Consider the following 23,877-nt stretch of genomic DNA (forward strand, 5'->3'; position numbering starts at 1 on the left):
TGTGTGTGTGTGTGTGTGTGTGTGTGTGTGTGCAAATGCAGAAGCATGCACAGTGGGGAAAAAAAGGTTTAAGAAGTGAGTTGAGTGGGGGGGCATTTGAAGGGCACTGCATACCCTTTGCACATGGAATAGGATTATCGACTAAAGGTGGTACAGGAGTAAACTTCTTGCGGAAGAGTGACTCAGCCAACCACGTGAGTATGGACACGAATCTGAAAGTTTGAACTCTTACAACCTAGTGTGTGTGTGTGTGTGTCTGTGTGTGAGTGTGGTTGGCACCACCACTGACACCATTTTACTTCTTTTTTTTTGGATCCCCCCCCTTTTCTCCCCAACTGTATTTGGCCAATTACCCCACTCTTCCGAGCAGTCCCGGTCGCTGCTCCACCACTCTGCCGATCCAGGGAGGGCTGCAGACTACCACATGCCTCCTCCAATACATGTGGTGCCGCCAGCCGCTTCTTTTCACCTGACAGTGAGGAGTTTCACCAGGGGTATGTAGCGCGTGGGAGGATCACGCTATTCCCCCCAAGCCCCCCCCCCCTCCCTGCACAGGTGCCCCCAACCGACCAGAGGAGGCACTAGTGCAGCAACCAGGACACATATCCACATCCAGCCTCCCACCCACAGACACGGCCAATTGTGTCTGTAGGGACGCTCGGCTAAGCCGGAGGTAGCACGGGGATTCGAACTGGCGATCCCCGTGTTGATAGGCAATGGAATAGACTGCCACGCCACCCGATGCTCCACCATTTTACTTTTTTACTGAAGAACTGCTCTCTTGCACTTTAAGAAGTCCTTTCCCTTGATAAGAGATAACGGCAGAGAGACAGATAAGGCCCTGTGGAAACAGGAGTATGAATCAACCACTGCTGAAAGGACCTGTCAATTCAGAGGTAGACGGGGAGGGTAAGTGAGTGTGTTTGCTTGTGCGTGTGTATCCTGCTTCACCTGATGTCATCATGTCAGTGTGTGTACCTATTTAAGCATGACCTATAATCTTATTTCAATTGGGAAATCATATGCATGTGTGCACCCCCAACCCCCCCCCCCCAACACACACACACACACACACACACACACACACGCGCGCGCGAGCGCTGTCCCTTTGTTTTCAAGGTTAACACCGAGTTTCTCTGAGGCTCACAAAATATTTTCATCAAACCATGAGCCACCAGCTGCCAATTAACAAACAGCCCCCCTGATAATACACACGTCACTGCCAATTAGAGCATTAGGGGATGTCTCTCTAACAACAGATTTGTAACACTAACACTAACACACACACACACACAAACACACACACCTGATCAAATTATGACTCATGCACTGGAATTTGCAGTGTGGAGGTGGGTGGGGAGTTACTGAAAGCAAGGACACACAGTGTCATTGATGCAAAGCATTGCTGTTTTGGGCCCAAGCAGGTAAAACTTGTTGAATTTGCGTCCAGTAGCCTAGCTTGTGTGTCCAACAGAGACCTGTTAAAATGTAAAAAAAAAAAATATAATAATAATAAAAAAATATATATACATACACACACATGCACGCACACACGCACGCACGCACACACACACACACACACACACATAAAAGGCGCCTCTTGTATTTTTGTATAGGGCCTTGATTTGAGCACACTTGACCCAACGGTGTGACCAGGGTGAAGTGAAAAACAACGTGTCAAAGAAGGGAGGGGGTAGGACAGTGAAGAGCAGGTAGCCTTGATAACAGCAGACCTCTGTTTCTGTGACGTTATAGATCCACATTTTCAGAATATAAATGGACAGCAGGAGGAATATTTCTTTTTTGTCACGCAGCACCTACTGCAGCGCCATCTACTGAGCATCTCCTCCCAGCATCTGTTCAGAGTTATTTGAAAGAGAAGTCCGGTGGACACACAGCCTTACTCTGCATGGGGTCGGTGGGAATCAGGCCTATTTGGGACATAGTTTACTGACGAGTTGCGAGCAGCTCATAGTCGGAGGAAAATCTGCACAACCCGTCTGAGGGGGAGTTGCAGGGGGGCTTGACACCGAGTTGTTCATCTTTCCATTGTACACGAAATTAAAAAATGTTGAGCAATTTCCTTTGTTTTCATCTTAAAGCCTCTCCACCCTTGCTGAGCAGCTTTAACTCGAGAGCCCAGGTGTGATTTCTTTATTTCTTTTTGTAAGCAGGTGAATGAGTGAGTTCCTCTCCAGATCCGTGTTTTTCCGCATCTAAAAAGAAGTGGCAAAACAGGAGTGGGGGGATGTTCCTTGTTGGGAGGAAAAATAAGGGCTGTGTGGATTAATTGGCCATGCAGAAACAAGGGTGGATAGAATACTGATGGGCAAAAACATGACCACCTGCCAGTTGGTTCTCCGTGTGCCGCCAAATTAGCTCTGACCCGCTGAGGCATGGACTCCACAAGACCTCTGAAGGTGTCCTGTGGTATCTGGCACCAAAACATTAGCAGCACATCCTTCAGGTCCTGTAAATTGTGAGGTGGAGCCGCTGTGGATTGGACTTGTCGGTCCAGCACATCCCACAGATGCTCAATCGGATTGAGATCTGGAGAATTTGGAGGCCAGGGTAACACCTTGAACACTTTGTGTTCCTCAAACCATTCCCGAACTATGTGTGCAGAGTGGCAGGGCACATTATCCTGCTGAAAGAGGCCACTGCCATCAGGGAGTACCGTTGCCCATGAGGGGGTGTACCTGGTCTGGAACGATCTGTAGGTAGGTGGCATGTGTCAAATTGTCCACATGAATGGCCCGACCCAGGGTTTCCCAGCAAAACACTGTCCAGAGCATCACACTCCTCTGCTGGCGTGTCGTCTCCCTACAGTGCATCCTGGTGCCATCACTTCCCCGGGTAAATGGCACACACACTCACAGCCATCCACATGATCTAAAAGCAAACGGGACTCAATGGACCAGGCGACCTTCTTCCACTGCTCCAAGGTCCAGTTCCAGTGCTCCTGTACCCACCATGGTGCTTTCAATGGTGGATAGGGGTCACCATGGGCACTCTGACCGATCTGTGGCTACACAGCCCCATACGCAGCAGAGTGCGATGCAGTGTGTGTTGTGCCACATTCCTCCCACAACCACTGTTAAAATTTCTTGTTGTGCTACAGCAGACCTTCTGTCGTTTCGGACCAGACAGGTTCGTTGCCCTCGCTCATTGATGAGCTTTGGGCGCCCAACACCCTGTCACCAGTTTGTGGTTTGTCCCTCCTCGGACCACAAGCCTTGCCGTTTCAGAGATGTTCTGACCCAGTCGTCTGGCCATAACAACTTGGTCCTGATCAAAGTCGCTCAGGTGTTGTACTCCTGCCCATTTCTCCTGCATCCAACATGCTGACTATGAGAACCGGCTGTTCGCTTACCATCTAATCCACCCAGACCTTGACATGTGCCCTTGTTTGGAGATTATGTTATTCAGTGGTCATAATGTTTTGGCTTATCAGCGTAGCTGTTCACTGAATGAGGCCCGGCAGACTCAAGAGACACACAGAAACACACATGCATGCATAACACGGCACATGTGTTACCCTCCTAACCCTATCACACAACTGTACAGACATAAAACGTGTTTAGAAGTGTGTAAAGCAGTATTTAGTGGATACCCATTGTGTGAGCACACAGGCATTTACACACAAAGAGACACAAACATGCAAAAATGACTGGAACACAGAACGTTGGCCTGATAAACAAGAACAGAATGTGCCGCTCTTCACGGTCACGCTCAACCTTGGATAAGTTGAAGTAAGATTTTGATCTCACGGTGTTATATATATATATAACACGCCACGGTCCAACAGCATAGTGTAAAATAACAGGTTTCTGATAAGGTTTTGTTTTTTTGTGTTTTTTTAAGAAACCTCACCAATGTGGTGTGCAAGGGCTTTACAGCCGTGAAGGGTTATTACAGGATAACCTTGCATTGCCGTTCTCATCAAAACATTCCTTGGTGTCACAATCTCACATGCACACGTGCAAACAAATAATCATTCATTGTCTCTATCTAACACAGACACCCACAAATTCACATAGAGATATGCATGGCGCACACACACACACACACACACACACACACACACACACACACACACACACACACACACACACACACACACACACACAGGGCATAATGATAATTTCCTTGGTGCAGCAGAGCAAGATTGAACTATTCATTATTGTCAACCTTGAAAACAGCATAGCAGAGGGCTCTGGATGAAGATAATGATAATTTATTTAAGTCCAGCGCCACTAGATGGCACCCTCGTACCTTTCATTTTCAATTTATTTGCCCATTCGTCAGTTGATCAGCTGACACGCACTGTGGGATAGGGACCAACTGGACGTTGTCCAATACGAAGCCAGGGTAAAGGACGTTAACATTACCCTATCAGCTTCGTCTGACATGAATGACAGACTAATCAGCAGTTTTACCAACACCGGGGACCTAACCACCTCTTTAATGATGTGGTCACTTTCTTCCAAAGACATCTCATCAGCACTCATCTGCAGATGATGTTTTCAACCACCTGCTTCTAATTCTGGACTGGTTTCCAACGTTGGGATGAATACATCAATTAACCGATCAATCACTATTAACTGGTCAACCTGCGGAAGTTGTATTAAGTCTTAAATTAGTCATTCTAATGACCTTGAAGAAAATAAAAAAAAGACTGGCATATAATCGAGCACAATGTGCATATAAAAGCCAAAACAATACATTGAAGGTAAGACAGAATAATGGAGGAAGAGTTTCCACGTGTTTATCCACTTATCACTGCTCTGTCATTACAAACCATCCTGTCATGTTTTAATACGTCCACTTACTAAAGAACAAGAACTATAAAGAGTGCTTCAGCTTGCTGACCACCACACATGAACACCTGCAGCTTTGACTGACATACATCTCACTGATACTATGTAAGTTATACATTAAAGTCTGGACAAAGGGGAAAATATCCCCCCCCCCATTGCACTCGGCCAATTACCCCACTCTTCCGAGCCATCCCGGTTGCTGCTCCAGCACCTCTGCCGATCCGGGGAGGGCTGCAGACTACAACATGCCCCCTCCAATACATGTGGAGTCGCCAGACACATCTTTTCACCTTACAGTGAGGAGTTTCACCAGGGGAACGTAGAGGGTGGGAGGATCATGCTATTCCCCCTAGCCCCGAACAGGTGCCCCAACCGACCAGAGGAAGCGCTAGTGCAGCGACCAGGACACATAACCACATCCGGCTTCCCACCTGCAGACACAGCCAATTGTGTCTGTAGGGACACCCGACCAAGCCGGAGGTAACACGGGGATGTGATCTGGCAATCCCCATGTTGGTAGGCAACGGAATAGACCCCCTTTTGCAGCCAGGTGGCTGCAAAAGGGAGAAAAGATTTAAGGCAAAGAAAAGCCACGGTGCCATGATGCAGTTAGTAATAAAGATGTGGGATGTCTGGGGGCATCGCTAGGGGGACGCACTATGTCACCCTGGTGAAACTCCTCTCTGTCGGGTGAAAAGAAGCAGCTGGCGACTCCACATGTATCGGAGGAGGCATGTGGTAGTCTGCAGCCCTTCCTCCCCGGATCGGTACAGGGAGTGGAGCAGTAACCGGGACCCCTCGGAAGAGTGGGGTAATTGGCCAGATACAATTGGGGAGAAAAAGATGTGGGATGTATGAAGAGTCATGTAGAAGATGTGAAGTTCAGAAAGAAAAACAAACATTTATTGAAGAAATATGCATTTTACTGGCCAAACTGAGAAGCTGAGATCTCCGTCTTCATTGAGACAGAGCTGGAAACAGCACAAGCATTCTTATAAAGCTGCACTGGAAAAACCTTTTGTTTGATCAAATACTTGCTAACCTTCTTGTGAATAAACCAAGATACTTCACAGACTGGTTGGTCAGATGTGCTGAGAGAGAGAGAGAGGACAGCTTCTGAAAACTTGAAGTGGAAGTTTGAGCCAATGGCCATCACTTCTTTTTGCCGTTGGCCTTGCTTGGCTTGGTGGATGGCTGGGCAGTAGCAGCAGTGGCAGCGGTTTTCTCGAGGTCTGCCTGCTGGACACTCTCCAGAACTTGTTCCTCCTCTTGTTTCCCTTTGACAGGCATCATTTGACGGCTATGGCACATCATTAGAGCATCTACAAATTTCTTACGCTTCTCACGCAAGGCCACCTGGGGGGGGGGGGCAGGCAGAGAGAGACAAACCAGTGAGCAAGAAAAGGAAAACAATATGAATGACTCTCTTTCTACCGAGGCTAGTTGTGCACTTGGGGCGTTTCTGTCTCAAACCCTTTTGTCTTGAGGCTGACCTGCATGTTGTCATACATCTCCAGCTGGTGTCTCTTCAGCTCACTTCTACTGAGCGCCTCCTGCTTGCGGTGCTCCAGCACCATCTCTCGAAGCAGCTGGTAGCTCTGGATTTGCTCCGAGCGCTTCCTCAACTGATGCTCCTTTATCTCTGGGTTCATCAGAACTGGACTATCCCTCTGACGCCTGCACATACATACATTAGATATATTTCAGTGTCCAGCTATGACTGACTTGTATGCATTTTAGAACTGGCTAATGCAAAGTTGTTTTCGCTAACCGAAATTTGAATTGAACATAAATTGAGATCCTGTAATGCGAAAACTTGAGGTTAGTGCCTTCAACCATCAACTAGACCCATCCACCCTTTCATTATCCAAACTGCTTATCCTGCTCTCAGGGTTGCGAGGATGCTGGAGCCTATCCCAGCAGTCATTGGGCGGCAGGCGGGGAGACACCCTGGACAGGCCGCCAGGCCATCACAGGCCCCCCCACACACACACACACACACACCTAGGGACAATTTAGTACGGCCGATTCACCTGACCTACATGTCTTTGGACTGTGGGAGGAAACTGGAGCACCCGGAGGAAACCCACGCAGACACAGGGAGAACATGCAAACTCCACACAGTGGACCCAAGGTTGGACTACCCTGGGGCTCGAACCCAGGACCTTATTGCTGTGAGATGACCACGCTAACCACTGTTCCACTGTACCGCCCTCAATTAGACTTTTACTCATAATACATGTATGCCCAGTGTTTATGAGTGTATTATGAGGAATATACTGTCATGAGTATGCAGCATGTCAGGTAACAACAGGACTGGTGCACCTGAACCAAGATATTCCACAGGTTTCTTTCTCTATCAAACAAATGTCAAAGCAAATCTTTTCTCAGCAAATAAAGCCACACTCAGGAGAATGAAGTGGGAAAATTGCAAAGTTCAGTGGCTAAAATGGTATTTGCTTCACAGGTCATCATGGAGACGGGACAACAACCAAGGTGTTGACAAAGGGAGGAAAAATAGAGATAAACTTGTGGCAGATAAAACAAAGAGAGATCGGGAGAAAAAAATTTGATGGAATAAAATGATAATCCAATAAATTTCATCTTCCTATTCCTGTGTAGAGCTTAATAGACTATGAATGAAGTCACACATACGTGTGTGTGTGTGTGTGTGTGTGTGTGTGTGTGTGTGTGTGTGTGTGTGTGTGTGTATGAATACACTCATGCGTGTGCACACACACTATGTCTTATCTCATAACTCAGGACATATATACATAAATAGATGTCTGAAATGCTAATCTGTTTTGGCCAAGTGACACATGTCTCTGTACATCTTATTAAGAACCAACTTCATATCCAGACTTCTATTGGTATGTGTGTGAGAGAGAGAGAGAGAGAGAGAGAGAGAGAGAGAGAGAGAGAGAGAGAGAGAGAGAGAGAGAGAGAGAGAGAGAGAGAGAGAGAGAGAGAGAGAGAGAGAGAGAGAGAGAGAGGGTGGGTGGATGTGTGGGGGTGGGTGGGTGTATGTGGGAGAGAGAGAGAGAGATGGCTATATGAGTTTGGTCCTCCCGGAGGTATACAGTGAGGTAAGTATTTAACAAGAGATTGGACAGGGCTAAATGTGGCTGCCTATTTCCTATAAGCTGACCTTGATGAAGAGGGGAGGGCAGTGGAGGTGCAGATGGAGTTCAGTTGGTTAATGAACATCACCCAAAATGACCTCTCACCAGGCATTGTGTGTCTGTCTGTGTGTATATATATGTGTGTGTGTGTGTTAGCTGTCATGTATATGCATAAAGTGAGGACCCTGTGAGGTAGCCTGTCAAGTCTTGTGTAGAGTAACAGAGAGAGAGAGAGAGAGAGAGAGAGAGAGAGAGAGAGAGAGAGAGAGAGAGAGAGAGAGAGAGAGAGAGAGAGAGAGAAAGAGGTGTGTGTGAAAGAGAATGAGGTGTGTGTGTTCCAGACTAATCAGACTCTCCTAATAGACTACTCCTCAGGACCTCTCTCCCGGCCTGAATCGCAGGGCACGATGTCAACAGCCATTAGCAGTTGGACACACGCACACACACACACATGCACACGCACACACACACTGAGACAGGATGGAGGGGTGTGAGAGAGGGGCAGATCCTGGTGGAGCGGCAAGCTCATCGGGGTTCTGAAATAGCTCTCTAATTAACAGACCCAAATATCATCTCATTTATCATGGAGATGGACAGACTGAGGAGAGGAGTGGGGAGGAGCGAGAGGAGAGGAAGACACTGGGGGGGGGCGGGGGGTTGTGAAGGACTAATGCTGCAAGAGTAGTCTCTGATTTCACTCAATGACAAGCCAGGCCACATACTAGGTGCTTGTGACATTAACGCTGGAAACCGAGGACTAGACTTTCATTCATTTGCTGTAATTTAGGGAATGTCAGCCACTGTCCAGCACAGTCACCTCATCTGCTTAATGGTCACTGTGCAGGAGTTCAATGCCACTTTTGGATGAGATCAGTCACCTTTACACTGCCACATATTGGTAACATTTTACATTGCATTCACAGTCTTAAACATATGTGGCCCTCTAGCTTGGTCTCGTCAACGGCTTAACAAACAGTAACCCTGCACAAAAATGACCAAATTGTTGCACCAACTACAACAGGGCCCCTTTATTACTTTATAAACACGCTGTGTAGAGGTACTGCCTATGTAGAGGTACTGCGGGTACTTTGTGGGTACAGCTAATGCACTAGCAGAGCCACTGGTCTCTCTCTACACTTTAGAGAGTTTTTGACTTGTTTTATTTATTTATTTATTTTACCCCCCCTTCTCCCCAATTGTACCCAGCCAATTACCCCACTCTTCCGAGCCGTCCCGGTGCGCTGCTCCACCCCCTCTGCCGATCCGGAGAGGGCTGCAGACTACCACATGCCTCTAACGATACGTGGCGTCGCCAGCCGCTTCTTTTCACCCTACAGTGAAGAGTTTCACCAGGGGGACGTAGCACACGGGAGGATCACACTATTCCCCGCAGCCCCCCCCCCTCCGAATAGGTGCCCCGACCGACCAGAGGAGGCGCTAGTGCAGTAACCAGGACACATACCCACATCCAGCTTCCCACCTGCGGACACGGCCAATTGTTTTTGTAGGGACACCTGACCAAGCCGGAGGTAACACGGGGATTCGAACCAGCGATCCCCATGTTGGTAGGCAATGGAATAGACTGCCACGCCACCCGGATGCCCCCGACTTGTTTTATTTTTTACTAGTTACTGACATACAAACCAAATATGTGAACGTTGATGCGGCTGTACACATTAAAGCCAGAGTAGCTGACGTCACGGCAACCATACTAAAATGCACATCTGGTGGCTGATGATCTAAAAGCTCCGCATGACAAATCCATAAACTGTGGGTAATGTCTGTGCGCCATTACCTTTTTTTTTTTGGTTCAGATTTTCTCTTCTCAGCCCTGCCTTTATGTGTGTATCTGTAGTACCACTGCTGTAGAGTCCTTGTGCTGCCCCACTGAGCCAGGGCGAGTGTGTAGTCATGCAACGCTGCTGTTCATGACACTGATGGGGGTCTGAGGTCATGTTTGTAGGAGGTCAACAACATCCCTCAGGTATGGCATGGCCCAATCCACTAACGAAGAGAGATTGAGAGGGATTCAAGCTTGCTTGTATACTGTACACCGCAAGCACACACATGGATGAACAGAGTCACGCACCATGCGAAGGCATGCAAGGCACGCCATCACCTCATGTGCTCCCTCTCTCTCCCAACCTTCCCCTGTTCAATCAGACCCTACAGCTCAGGATTAACACTAGCTGTCGAGGCTAACAGAGCCAGAGTGATACAACAATGGGATTAAGCTGCAGCCAGCACACTACCCATTTCCCACAGGACACAGGTGGAGAAAAATGAAACAGTGCTGGACAAATAGAAAGAAGAAGAAAAGTCTGTCCCATTGGATTTACAACATATCTGTTGTTTGCCCTCTCTCTTTTGATGGCTGAGGTAAGGGCTTGTCTAACAGCACAAAAACTTTTTCTCCATCTCAAAAATAAAAAAAAAACAAAAGAAGAAAACAACAACAAGAGAATGAGAGAAACCATGGGAGAGGGAGCAGAAGGGATCGAGAGAGAGAGAGAGAGAGAGAGAGAACCTGATGAAAGGCCTATAGTCTGTGGGGATGTGTGGATGTAAGGATTCAGGTTGGACGAGCATTTTCTCTTGCTCAGATGAATTGGGAGAGAAGACAGGAGAAAGGGAGGGAGGACCTGTAAGAGAACCAATCAGAGAAGAGAGCATGAATAGACTGACTCTGATAAGCTGTACACACTGCAAACTACTTCTGAGCACATATTTGTAAGAGTTTCTGTGCATGTTTGCTTCTAAGCTACCAGGCTCTTGGCTCTCGTTGTCATCACTCACTCCACCTTGGACTCGGTTGAGAAACTTCAGACGAGACCGCAAGGCCTAAAAACACAGCATAGCACACCGACACTGTTTATATGTTCACCTATCAGCGACTAGTATTTATGGCAACAAGCCAAATATAGTAAAAAGAATAGTAAAGTTACAAAATATGGCTGCAATTAAGTTTCAACCACAGTATAGAGAACACTGAAACCAATCTAGCAATACACAACTAAATTTTGCTACGTATGTATATATTTACCTTGACAGAGCGGCCAGGCTCAGCTGTCTCCCAGGCCTGTTTCATGGCCTTGATCTTGTCGGCTCTCTCCGTGTCCTTCCTCACCTCGATGCTGTCTGCCTCACTCGGCTCACTGACCACACGCAGCGTCCAGTGAGCCTTCGTCCGGTCCATGCTCTAAGCAGACATACATGCTCCGTTATACATCAGCCCATGCAGAAAGAGCACAGAGGAAATCTGATGCAGTGTGATCGCACTCATTATGTTACCATCACAGTATGTGTCTACGATGGCACATGCGCGCGCGCGCGCACACACACACACACACACACACACACACACACACACACACACACACACAAACGAACACACAGATATGCATAAACATACATTTGAGCACAGACAAAGGAGTCTACAGACTTTATAAAGAAGACATGTATTTGGGTATGCCTGCACAGACGCACACAAAGCTTCCTCACTGTGACTCTGAGATGAAGGTCACAGCACCACAACATCATATGAGTGTGTTTCTCTCAATGAGGAGCTCCGGGTGTTTGCTGCAGAGCCAGGCACACAGACAGAACTGACATCCCGTTCAGCTGTCTACCCATCATTGTAAATAATGGATCAGTTTTACTTCATCTATTCACAGATCATTACCCCCCCCACCCATCACACAATGCCAACACAGGAAAAAAAAAATTCAAAATGGAAATTTATTGGAGGGGGCCACAATTCTGACAATCTGCCTTTCAGATTTCATTGTTTTTAGCATTTGACATGCAGAGTAGAAGAGAATGAAAATGCAATTATACATGGATCTGGTATTTATCATGCAGCTGCTGATGTGATGACTTAATCAAAACTATTATTCTGAGAGCCATAAACTGCAAAATTATACTGACTGATGAAGGCAAGTGTCATAATATAGATACACATAGTCCATCAGGGTACCTCATGGACATTTCTAGACTTTTTCTTTTTCTGGATTTTTTTTCTCCCTTTTTCTCCCTAATTGTATCGGGCCAATTACCCAACTCTTTCGAGCTGTCCCGGTCGCTGCTCCACCCCCTCTCCAGATCCAGGGAGGGCTGCAGACTACCACATGCCCCCTCCGATACATGTGGAGTCGCCAGCAAGCTGCTTCTTTTCACCTGACAGTGAGGAGTTTCACCAGGGGGACGTAGCGCATAGGAGGACCACACTATTCCTCCCAGTCCCCCCCCCCCCCCCGAACAGGCACCCCCGACTGACCATAGGAGGCGCTAGTGCAGCGACCAGGACACATACCCACATCCGGCTTTCCACCTGCAGACACGGCCAATTGTGTCTTTAGGGACGCCCGACCAAGCTGGAGGTAACACGGGCATTCGAACCAGCAATCCCCGTGTTGGTAGGCAATGGAATAGACCACCACACCATCCAGATGCTCGACTTTTTCTTTTTTAATGTCTATTGTCAGCTGAGACAACCAGATATGTAAAAGTTAACAATGAGGATAAAACTCCTGGTTCTGTAGAGAACCTAGGTTCTATGAGCTACAGAGTAGTGCTATATTTACATATTGCCCTCTGACCTCGCCTCTGGCGACGCTAGGCTCTGAAATTCACCGCTCATGTGACAGCATCCCCTAAGCCCCGCCCACAACTGCACTTGACATGCGTCACCACATCACTCGTCAGTTCGACCCACCAAAGCCTCCTTCAAGGGACCTCAGCAGGCGAGCAGGAAAATATAGCACTACTCCGTAGCTCATAGAACCTAGGTTCTCTACAGAACCAGGAGTTCTATTATCGCTACTCCGTAGTGCTATATTTACATATTACCCCAACTACGGAGTAGCGGCGGACTAATGGCCCTCGCCTGCCACCCGCGCTGAGGACAATAAGGGGAACAACACCTCACACCCAGTACTCAAATCCCCCCTTTGGCCGGCTAGTATATCGTAGAGGGGAGGCTCGCATAAGGGGGCGGGAAAAAAGAGAAAAGGGAACGTAACCGTTCCAACTTTCCATATACATATACACATAGGCTATAGCCTATATATAATATTCTTTTTTTTTTCATTTTATTTTAAATGAACTATGTACAAACGTCCGCGCTCCCGACGGGAGACACTTGCGTATGGCCGGAGCGCATTACGCATCAGTGCACCTCGCTGTGCAAAGCACAGCACCGGTCACTGTCATAGCAGACTGGTCAGTTAAGTAATGATTAATGAACGAATGTGGCGAAGACCACATTGCCGTTGACATAATAGACTCCATCGCCACACCAGCATAGAGAGCCACCGAAGCGGCTGTGCCCCTCGTGGAGTGCGCTTTAAACCTGGGTACTCCTCTACCAGCCCCCACATAGGCTTGGGAGATCCCGGAGCAAATCCAATGAGAAAGCCTCTGGCTAGCCTCTCAGCGCCTCTCCTTTCCTGCCCGTCGCCCCGTAGTAGACAAGGACCTGTTTAGTCTTTCTGAGAGGACCAGTGCGCTCCAGGTAAACCCGTAGCGCACGAACCGGGCAGAGGAGATGGAGCCTCCTCTCCTCCTCCGAAGAGGGAGAGGGATAAAAGGCCGACAACACCAATGGCACCCGCTGGTAACGCGCGGTGACATGTTTCGGACGAAACGACAGATTCAGGTAGACTATCACCTTTGAACTGTCCGCGGCAAATTCAATGCCCTCCGTGGAGAGCGCGCACAGTTCGCTGACCCTACCCAAAGACACCAGGGCCAGCAGGAGCGCCACCTTGGCCGACAGCCACTTAACGTCAGCCGATTCCAAAGGCTCGAATGGCGCAGAACACAACACCGACAGAACCAGGGATAAATCCCAAGTGGCCGTGCGGTCGTTCCGAACACCCTGCCTGTTCCTCACCCCCTTGAGGAACGCCACCATACGGGGGTGAGAGAAGACAGTGTCGCCACCCAGCCTAGGCATAAAGGCTGAGATCGCTGCCAAGTACCCCTTGATCGATTCGTAGGCTAAATTGTCAGCCGATCTCTTGTATTCCAAGAACCCCGCAACGTGGGCCAAGGATGCAGACAGAGGTTCCACGCCCTCTCCCACGCACCACCTAGCAAAAACTCTCCACTTGGAGTCGCATTGCGCCGATGTGCTCGGAGCGCGCGCGGCTTGTATAGTGGCCACCGTGGCCTCATCAAAGCCCTCCTCTCTCAGCCTGGCCCTCTCAGAAGCCAGGCCACCAGTTGGAACCCGCTAGAGGGGGCTCCTGTTGGATAATCCCGTCTGCCTGCGTCAGAGCGTCCAGCCACATCGGGAGGAGGAACTGTGGCGCGCGCACCATGGAAACCATGTTCGGAAACCACGGCGCGCCTGGGTTGTTGGGAGCCACCAGGATCACCGACGTGCCCGTGCATCTGATCTGTTCCACCACTGCCGGTATCAGACACAGAGGGGGAAAAGCATAGAGCAGCTCGCGTGGCCACGGCTCGATGCCCTGCGCATTCACTTCCATAGGCGGGTTGTCGCTCGGGCAGAGCGAATACCATCCTGCTCATTTGGCGTTCCTCTTGGACGCAAACAAGTCCATCTGCGCCACTCCGAACCTCGCCCAGATCATCTCCACGATAAGAGGATTGAGGGACCAGTTGTCCCAGCTGGGCCCGCCGTGCGACATGATGTCCGCTGCCTCGTTCTGGCTGCCAGGCACATGAACTGCCCGAATGGACTGCACGTTCTGATGCACCCAACTCCACAGGTCGTAGTTTAACGCACGGCACGCAGCCGACCGCGTCCCGCCCTGCCTGTTGATATACGCCACTGTAGTGGTACTGTCCGACCTGACCAGAATGTGTCGATGTCGTAGGAGAGGAGCGAAATGACGCACCACCAACAGCACTGCCTCCAGCTCCAGCGTGTTGATGTGCGCATTGTGACTCACGGGTCATACTCCTCCGATTGTGCCGTGGCCACAGATCGCAGCCCAACCTCCCAGGGATGCATCCGGGAATAGAATCACCTCCTCCGATCTGGGTCCGAGGGGAACCCCAACCCTGGATCTGCAGGCCTCTGATATGACAGACCACCCACCGTAGAATAATCTACAGACGAGGAACACAAAGGATAAAATGCAGAACTGAAATCTTTATTCATCAACATGTTCCCCTCATTGCATGGTAAAACCTTGCCACCAGTGGCCATAACATCAATACCTGCAATGTTCGAACAGGGGGTGTGGGGGTCTGTCGTGCACCATCAGCGGCGGCGCGGATCTCCCGAGCTGGCACCCCTGGTCTGGTGCTCGTACTTCCGCTTCACGTCAGGCTGAGGACCACCCGTGTCGCCTCCGCCAGCATGGTGGGACTGACTGTGAGCCCCAGGGGCTGGCGCAGGGCCAGCCGACTGGCTCTTGTCATAGTTCTTGCGGCGCTTCGAGGCTCAACCTCGCCCCCCCTGCGGCTGGGGCTTCGGAGAGCATTGAGCGCGTGTCGGAGGCTGCGCGGGACCCTTCTCTTTGAAGGTCTTAGCCAGCAGCTCCGCGTTGGTCAGGTCGTGACGGATCTTTTCCAGTGCTGGCTCATCCACACCGAAAAGGCCGTCCGTGTTGATGGGGAGCTTGCGGATCATCTTAACAACCCCGTCCTCCAAGCGACAGTCCTTCATCCAGAACTCGCGCCTCAGCAGGACTGAGGAGGACAGAGCTGCACCCAGGTTCACCGCGGCATCACGGAGGAACGTGCCGATGATCTGAGAAGCCCTCCAAGCCTCGTCCAGGCGTGAGGCATCGGTGTCGTCATCCCCCTGGCTCTCACTGTTTGATCTTCATCGCCGCCTCCTTGCTCTCCGGTTCGCGTAGCTTACCAAGGTAGAGCCGGGGAAAAAGAAATTTCTCCACAGTGGGGGGTGGCATAGAAGCAGGAGACCAGCTGGCAACCGTCTGGTGGCTCTTGGTGTTCACTTTAACAGTGGAGTGCACCTTCTCTGGTTCCGGCCATGTGGCTTTGATGGACTCCGTGATGGGGGGGAAGGGCGGAATGTGCTTATGGTCTTGCACACCTCCACCGAGGCAGAGAACGCCTGATCCATTCCGGGCGTCACCGAGGCATGGACTGGGGCAACCCTTGTGGTCCCCGTCGAAGCCAAGGCCCTCTCTAGGAAAAAAGGGAAAAAGTCGTCGAACTTTGCCTCCTCCTCGGACCCTTCCTCAGGGACTTGGTAGGAGCAAGATTCGCCATCTTGAGTAGCAGCCTGCGGAACCGCCGGCGGGCACATGTGGTCCTGGCTCCCAGGGAGCACAGCAGAAACCAACAAGCCCGGCCGGGGAGGGATCTCGAACACACCGACACCAACCTGAGTGGAAAGGCGTGTGAAACCCAGCTCGTCCGTCGACTGAGTGGCCATGAAGCGCACACCATGCATGGTGGCGCCTCTAGGCTAGCTGCAGTCTCCCGAACATGAGTCATTCTAGGATGGTCGCTGCAAAAAGGATGGAAATCACCAGCATCCTTCTTCCTGTGGCAACCACTGTAAAACTCGGCGAAAAGAACATCGACGTCGACGTTAACACCAGCCATAGTGACGGAGAAAACTGCACTATTGTCAAAATAGAGAAAATAGCTAAGCTAGCTAGCAATGAAGAAAAAACCCGCAACAGAGCTCAGCGCGACACGTCTTCCCTTGAAGGAGGCTCTAGTCGAACTGACGAGTGATGTGGTGACGCATGTCACCACATCACTTAGGGGATGCTGTCGCATGAGCGGTGAATTTCAGAGCCTAGCGTCGCCAGAGGCGAGGTCAGAGGGCAATATGTAAATATAGCACTACGGAGTAGCGATAATAGAACATGAACAATGTAAACGTGTAAACTGACCTTCTCATGATACATGGTCAGTGAGATTCTACCAACAGTGGACCAGTACGTGCCCTGTGGCTAATCACCCCCCCCCACCCCCCTATATATATCAGCCCTGTCTCTCTGTGAGTATCTGAGGTTAATACTGCTGTGTGTGAGCTCTGCAGGGAATATACAATGAGATGTAGGATCCTAACCACAGCCAGTGATCTTGGTTTGTAGTGCAGATCTTCAGTGGATCATCAGCTTACACACTTGGAATACACAATCACACACACAAATATGCAAATAACTACACACACGTATCCAAATTTATTAAGGCTGGGCCTACACACACACACACACACACACACAAACAGCACCTTACTTCACACGCTATTTATTATTATTACTGCTTCTTTGTTCTGTTTTGTTGTTATTTTATTGTTATTGTTGTTGCAGTGTTGACGAGCTGAAACTCAGTAATTTCACTCTCTTATACTTTTATAATGAAATGTAACAAATAAATAATCTTGAATCTTGAATATTTACCATGATAAATTTAAAAACACTTTTCAAGATTGAACGGTGGGGTAAAAAAAAAAAAGCCCCGTTTTTCGGGGGTGGTACTACCGTCTCCGGCCGGGAGTCAGGCTTGAAGCTGGCAGCTGGCCTCTCCTTGTCCTTGTCACCTTTGCCCTTGGAGTTGGATTTGCTTGTGCCAGGCTTGAACCCATTACTGCTTGTGATCTCAGCACTGGACGAGTGGCCTGGTTCCACTCTGTCTCCACCTGCTTTCAATAAGCAGAGTTCATCGGTTAAATGTGATCCATCCTAAGTGATTATGTTGTGGGTGCAATCATTAAATGGTAGCAACTGCATGTTTTTAATTGATATACAAACTATATGCATGATGTTAGTGACTGACATGTTCTCTTTTTAAAAAAAAAAATGTGGATATTCCATTGCATTCGAATATTCTCCAAGATATGAGTTCACAAACTGCTATAGTTTGATTAATATTCAGTTTTCAACAAAGCATTTCAACAGATAGGGCCTTCACGATTAGAACTTTGGACACTTAAAACTCTTTCGTTTATCCATAAACATTAGCTCTGAGAAAAATAGCTGAGGCTATAGGGCTATGGTAAACATTTGATAAAAAATTTAAATTATGTCAAGTAAATTTGCACATTTCTTTGTAAATTTGCATTTTTTTTGTATACAAAAAAATTCAACACTTTTACTAATGCTGCCATTACACAATATTATGATTAAAATAAATACGTTTCCACCAAAATTTAGTGTATTCTGCTAAACCATTAGCAACAATGAGCAAAATAACAATAGTAATCAAGCCTGATCCTACATGTATGTTTGCATTTGTCTAAACAATTACTGAGATTTTCTATGTCTACTTTTATAGTCGAGGCCTCTTTTAGTCCAAACCCATGACAATGTTCCCAACACCATTTGCAAAACTCCACTAGTCATACATCAAAATTACACTTTAATCATGCCACAGCAATTAAAACATTCAGAATTGGAGAGTATAATTGGTTTGAGGTGACAGTGTTGTCCACAAGCCTTATTACAACATGTGAAGCAAACCAATTGCCTTTGCCACTTAAAGATAAAATTGTTTTTCAAATTCAAAATGAAATACCAATTCATAAATCAGTCGTTCACGCTCTACTGACCACAAAGTACATCAATCACCACACTGTGCCCATGCAGGCAATGTACGTTGTATGTGTGCTAGATGGCGCTGTTGCCCTTTGTTCCCACTGTAAAGGCGAGCCACAGCTCTAATGCATCAGCTCACTCTCACATAGAGAAGCATGATAATCCATCATTTAACTGACACCCTGTCATTCTGCCTAAAGGGCTTTAAAATCATGCTGCATCCTCATGAGCTATTCTTATTACAAGTCATACTGGAATCCAATGCACCAATTTTATCTGTCGTCCTGTGTTGTTACCCTTCCCGTGTTACGTCTCTTGTTCCAGAACTGATTTTACTTTCACATTCTCAGCTGATGCAATGTATATGGATAGCTAGATATATACTGGTAAAATGAATTAAAAATGGTAAAGAGGGTAAAAATGTAAGATAAATAAATACGCTCCAGGATAATAAGAACATTGCAGCCGTATGGACTGCTGACATTAGACTGGAACACCTCTATGTATCGTTGCATTCAGTCTGAAAATGCAAACATGTGGGTGCAGAAAAGAAAGGCCTTCCATGGCTTGGCAAAGAGGACAGCTTGGCAAGGAGGCATCAAAGCCTGGTGTGGCATGTAAAGCGTGAGTATCCATGTAGCATGTAGGGAGCATGATCAAGGGCACAGCCTCACCACTGAGACCGAGTTAAACTGGGCAAAATTAATTCACTTTCCTGCTGAGATATTTCCCTGGGCACCGGGGGGCAAGAGCCAACTTCATTTGACTTCACTGACCCACTTCCACCAGCTTATTGGAGAAGCAGAACAGCAAGAGTGTGGACATAAATATATACACACATGGACCAACATTCACACGCGCGCGTGCGCACACACACACACACACACACACACACACAGGTAAAAAAAAAGCACAACGGCATACCACTGTGCACAAACACATACAAACACACTATAGATGGCATATTCAAGCGATATTCCATTACTGTTTAACTCATACATGGCTATTTTCTTAGTCTGAGCACATATTTGGTATGTAAATAATGGGGAGTGGCTTACTGGGCACAAAGACACACACACACACACACACACACACACACACACACACACACACACACACACACACACACACACACACACACACACACACACACACACACAACAGGGAGCAGATCCTCTGATTTCTTGCCATGAAAACTGAATGGGAAAATAGATGGACTATTGTCAGCAGTCACCGTGCAGGACAGGAGGAATTTTAATGACAGTGGGCTTGTCTTTCTCTTTAGGCAATCATGCTAATGCTCATCTATGCAGCCCCTCTTTCACATCAACATCCATTAACATGCAGAAAATTAATTCGACCCCCTCAGAATTTTTAAGGAGCTTGCGCCAATTTCAAAGCCCTGATTTTTCAATCGATCCAATTTGTGCAGCATGATAAAAGGCAGCAAAATGGAGGGCGGCGGCGGCAGCAGAGGAGGATATTGCCTCAGCCAATGACCACTGGGCATAAGAAATCACACTGTGTGATCTGCAAAAGCAGCTGTATTCATTAGGCTTGTGATTACAGGCCCCTGGCCAACGGAAAAGGAGAACAAACAGCGCCAACCACGGCCCCTGACACCACCTGCTGAATATATTGCACATTTCACATGGTGCAGAAAGAATAATCTTTGCATAATCAAATATCGGGCACCCATTAGAAAAACCAATTAGAACTCAGATTCAACTTTTAAAACGCAGTATTAAAAATGAAATGATTGTGAGAGCTGTTTTGAGGATACCTGAAGATATCTGAACGATCCTTAACAGGAAAACAATCACTGCTCATACTCTACTTAATTTGGGCGTTCGGATTAAAAATTTTTAGCTCTCTTCTTATTTTTATTTTTTGGACCCTCCCCCTTTTCTCCCCATTTGTACTTGGCAAATTACCCCACTATTCCGAGCCATCCCGGTCGTTGCTCCACCCCCACTGCCAATCTGGGAAGGGCTGCAGTAATGAAGAACAGAAAATTCATACCGTTACAGTGTTCCACATGATGAACATGTGGAGTCACCAGCCGCTTCTTTTCACCTGACAGTGAGGAGTTTCACCAGGGGGACGTAGCGTGTGGGAGGATCACGCTATTCCTCCCAGCTCCCCCTCCCCCCCGAAAAAGCGCCCCGACTGACCAGAGGAGGCGCTAGTGCAGCGAACAGGACACACACCCACATCCAGCTTCCCACCCACAGACACAGCCAATTGTGTCTGTAGGGACACCCGACCAAGCCGAATGTAGCGCTATCTATCCCTTTTAACTGTCAAGGACAACGCTCCTGAGTTCTCTATACAACTCGGTATCCAATAAACTACTGAAGTATGCTAACTTCGCTTCTTATGTGTTTAAAGTATGTTCTAAAGGCTCTAAAGGTCTTACAGTGTCATCTGGTAACTCCAACTAAAAAGGCTGACTACCCCTTTAAGGCATTAAATATGGCATATGACCCCTTTAAGGCAATCTAACATGGTCTAGACACCTCAATGTGTCACCGAGTAACTTATATTAAAACGGTGGACTAGCCCTTTAAGGTTCTAAAATATGGTGTATTAGCCCTTTAAGGTTGTAAAAATATGGTGGGCGGCCCGTTTAAGGCTAACTCAACATATCACTTACCATAGCCTAGACACCACAGGAATAAACAAACATGAATAATCCACACTCACACAGGTACATAGAATTATATATACAAATGTATTATGAGTAGTAATTATTAGAATGAATGAAAGTAATAAGCCTCAATGGCTAACAAGCATCAGTATTCATACACACACAAATGAATCAGACCAACACATTAGCATACAGCTCAACAACCCTATAACTAAGCCGGCAATAAAAATAAAAGAAAGTCAACCCCCAGTTGCAGGCCTGTTTCTTTATCGGGTACGTTGGGACCCTAAACAGCCCTCTTCGCTCCCCTTGGGAGCCCGCACTTCCAGCTTGTACTCACAAAGAATGAATGCGCCTCTTCGTCTCGTGCTTCCCACCGCAGCGCAGCAGCGAACGCCAGGCCGGCAGCCATCCTAGCTAACTGGCTAGTTAGCCGTTAGCACCATCTCACAGTCGAACCGTGCGCTCGCCTCGGCAGCACAACACGGCAACAGACGACTCTTTCTGCGTTCCTCGATGGTCGCATGAACACACCACTACACTGTAACTGATAACGTTACTTCGCTAAACTAGAAGACGGCCCGACTCACTGTGGGGCAAGCCCCTTACCGCATCCAGTCCATTCGCGCGTCTTGCTGTGCTAACAACGAACACCAACTGGCTAGCTCGCTCCGTAACGTCGCTGGGTCCACATATGGGACTGACGAGTAGTCAGTTTGTCTCCCCAGTCCACACAAACAGTTCCCGGGATGGGTCTCGGTCAGACACCCGCACACATCACTGTTCACTAAACTTCAATTACATTTCTCTCCCCGCAAAATAGCATATAACAACTCGACATCAAACTGCTCCGTTTTTTTCACACAAGGGACGACTGACAGCCTTTCTCTGCCAGTTTAGTCTGCTCGCGCTGACGTTCCCCGCTGCCCTCTCAACCAATCACATTCAAGGTAAGTTATTCTCTCCACAGCCAACCAATCACAACAATGGTAAGTTTTCAACACTAAAAGTAAATGCATTTCACATTGGTAAACAACTGTTTTGCAGAACAATATCAACAATATAATATATTCATATTCAAAAGGTAAACAAAATAACAAACATAGGCCAAACTCTTATCTAATAGTGCAATATAATATATCTAAGGCTTATAATTTAACCACATGGTTACACGAAGATAAGTTGTGGATTCGAACACGCGATATCCGTGTTGGTTAGCAGCGGAACAGACCGCCACACCACACCATCCGGCCCAGCTCTCATGTTTTAGTGTAGTAAAATATATATTCTGTCTGTCTGTCAATAGGGCATTAAAACACATAGGAATTCAAAGTGATTCCTGTCTTCACCAAAGAACTGTCTATACTGACTGGCTTTCCCTATGGCGACCCCGTCTGACCTACTGTGTGAGGTGGAGAACGTATACCTTTTGTTTCATTCTTCTCCAAGTCTCTGAGTGTACAGGCAAACGCCAGCTGAGAGTCATCCAGAGCCCAACTGTTACACAGCACCTCTGTCTGCACAATGTATTTATGACCCTGGGAAACAACACAACATCAATATTAGCACTCACGGCACAGGATGGAAACATTACAAATAACAGATACAAACAATAAGAGTGGTACACAAATGCACACATAATGAGAGAAAGAATATGCACTCTGTACAAGCAGAGAGGAACAGGTATAAACACAAAACAACCAGGGACAATGCAGAGCTCATTTCACTTTCACAAATATAGTATAGTTATAGACTATGTTGGTGGTGGTGATCTGCAGAGATACACAGAGGTCTTAAAGAGGAAGTGCACACTGATAGAAGTAGAGGGGGGGGGGCTAGTTAGCAAACACTATAGCAGGGGTGCTTACTCCCACATCAATCAAAAAGCAAAATGGTGGGGCATCCAGGTAGCGGGGTGGTCTATTCCATTGCCTATAAACACAGGGATCGCTAGTTCGAATCTACGTGTTACCTCCGGCTTGGCCGGGTGTCCCTACAGACACAATTGGCTGTGTCTGTGGGTGGGAAGCAGGATATGGGTGTGTGTCCTGGCCAGAAGGCACTGCACTAGCGCCTCCTGGTTGGTCGGGGCACCTGTTCAGGGGGGAGGGGGAACTGGGGGGAATAGCATGATCCTCTCATGTGCTACATCTCCCTTGTGAAACTCCTCACTGTCAGGTGAAAAGAAGTGGCTGGCGACTCCACATGGATCACAGGAGGCATGTGGTAGTCTGCAGCCCTCCCCAGATCGGCAGAGGGGGTGGAGCAGCAACCAGGACAGCTCGGAGAGTGGGGTAATTGGCCAGATACAATTAGGGAGAAAAAGCAGGGAGGGCAAAAAAAAAAACAAATAAAAAAAGAAAAGAAAAATGGTTTCATCAAAATTTCAGAGGGATATTCAAACAGCTGGAGGGAGTGACAGTGCAATTCCTTGCAAAAGGATATTGTCCGTAGAGAGGAATATTGGACTATCAGATGTTTATTTACAACATTGTGTAACAGTGTCATTGCCAAAAATAAAAGGATTTGTTGGTTTGATATTCCTATAACAACACTGCACATCTTTGAAGAGCACATGAGTTGTCTTCAATTCATTGCCACGGCATCCCTACCATCTCAAAAGTCAATATGTGATTTTTTTTCTCACAAAAAGAGTCAATAAATGTTTGAATCATTATTTCCAGCCAGCCTCAACTTGTCAGTGAACTCAGTCTGACTGTCCTTGTGGGTGTGTTTGTGTTGAAAAGCCATGATTGGCTGACTTAACCATCAGTCTTGCAACTCCCTCC

At 47.7% G+C, this 23,877-nt stretch overlaps 1 protein-coding gene across 1 annotated transcript in view; it reads right to left on the reverse strand.

Moving 5' to 3' along the window:
* Nucleotides 1-5,972: 5,972 nt before the first annotated feature.
* The window catches only part of adgb (androglobin), an 89,990-nt gene continuing 72,085 nt past the window's right edge, over nucleotides 5,973-23,877 (reverse strand). The window contains exons 27-35 of the mRNA XM_056294151.1: nucleotides 22,816-22,860; nucleotides 22,515-22,626; nucleotides 21,095-21,100; nucleotides 17,386-17,543; nucleotides 10,986-11,141; nucleotides 10,708-10,783; nucleotides 10,470-10,584; nucleotides 6,314-6,497; nucleotides 5,973-6,176 (exon numbers count right to left, since the gene is read on the reverse strand). Coding sequence (XP_056150126.1) covers nucleotides 5,973-6,176; nucleotides 6,314-6,497; nucleotides 10,470-10,584; nucleotides 10,708-10,783; nucleotides 10,986-11,141; nucleotides 17,386-17,543; nucleotides 21,095-21,100; nucleotides 22,515-22,626; nucleotides 22,816-22,860 — 1,056 coding nt within the window. The remainder of the gene's footprint in view (nucleotides 6,177-6,313; nucleotides 6,498-10,469; nucleotides 10,585-10,707; nucleotides 10,784-10,985; nucleotides 11,142-17,385; nucleotides 17,544-21,094; nucleotides 21,101-22,514; nucleotides 22,627-22,815; nucleotides 22,861-23,877) is intronic.

This window comes from Lampris incognitus, chromosome 15 (assembly GCF_029633865.1).
Source record: "Lampris incognitus isolate fLamInc1 chromosome 15, fLamInc1.hap2, whole genome shotgun sequence".
Classification (NCBI taxonomy): domain Eukaryota; kingdom Metazoa; phylum Chordata; class Actinopteri; order Lampriformes; family Lampridae; genus Lampris; species Lampris incognitus.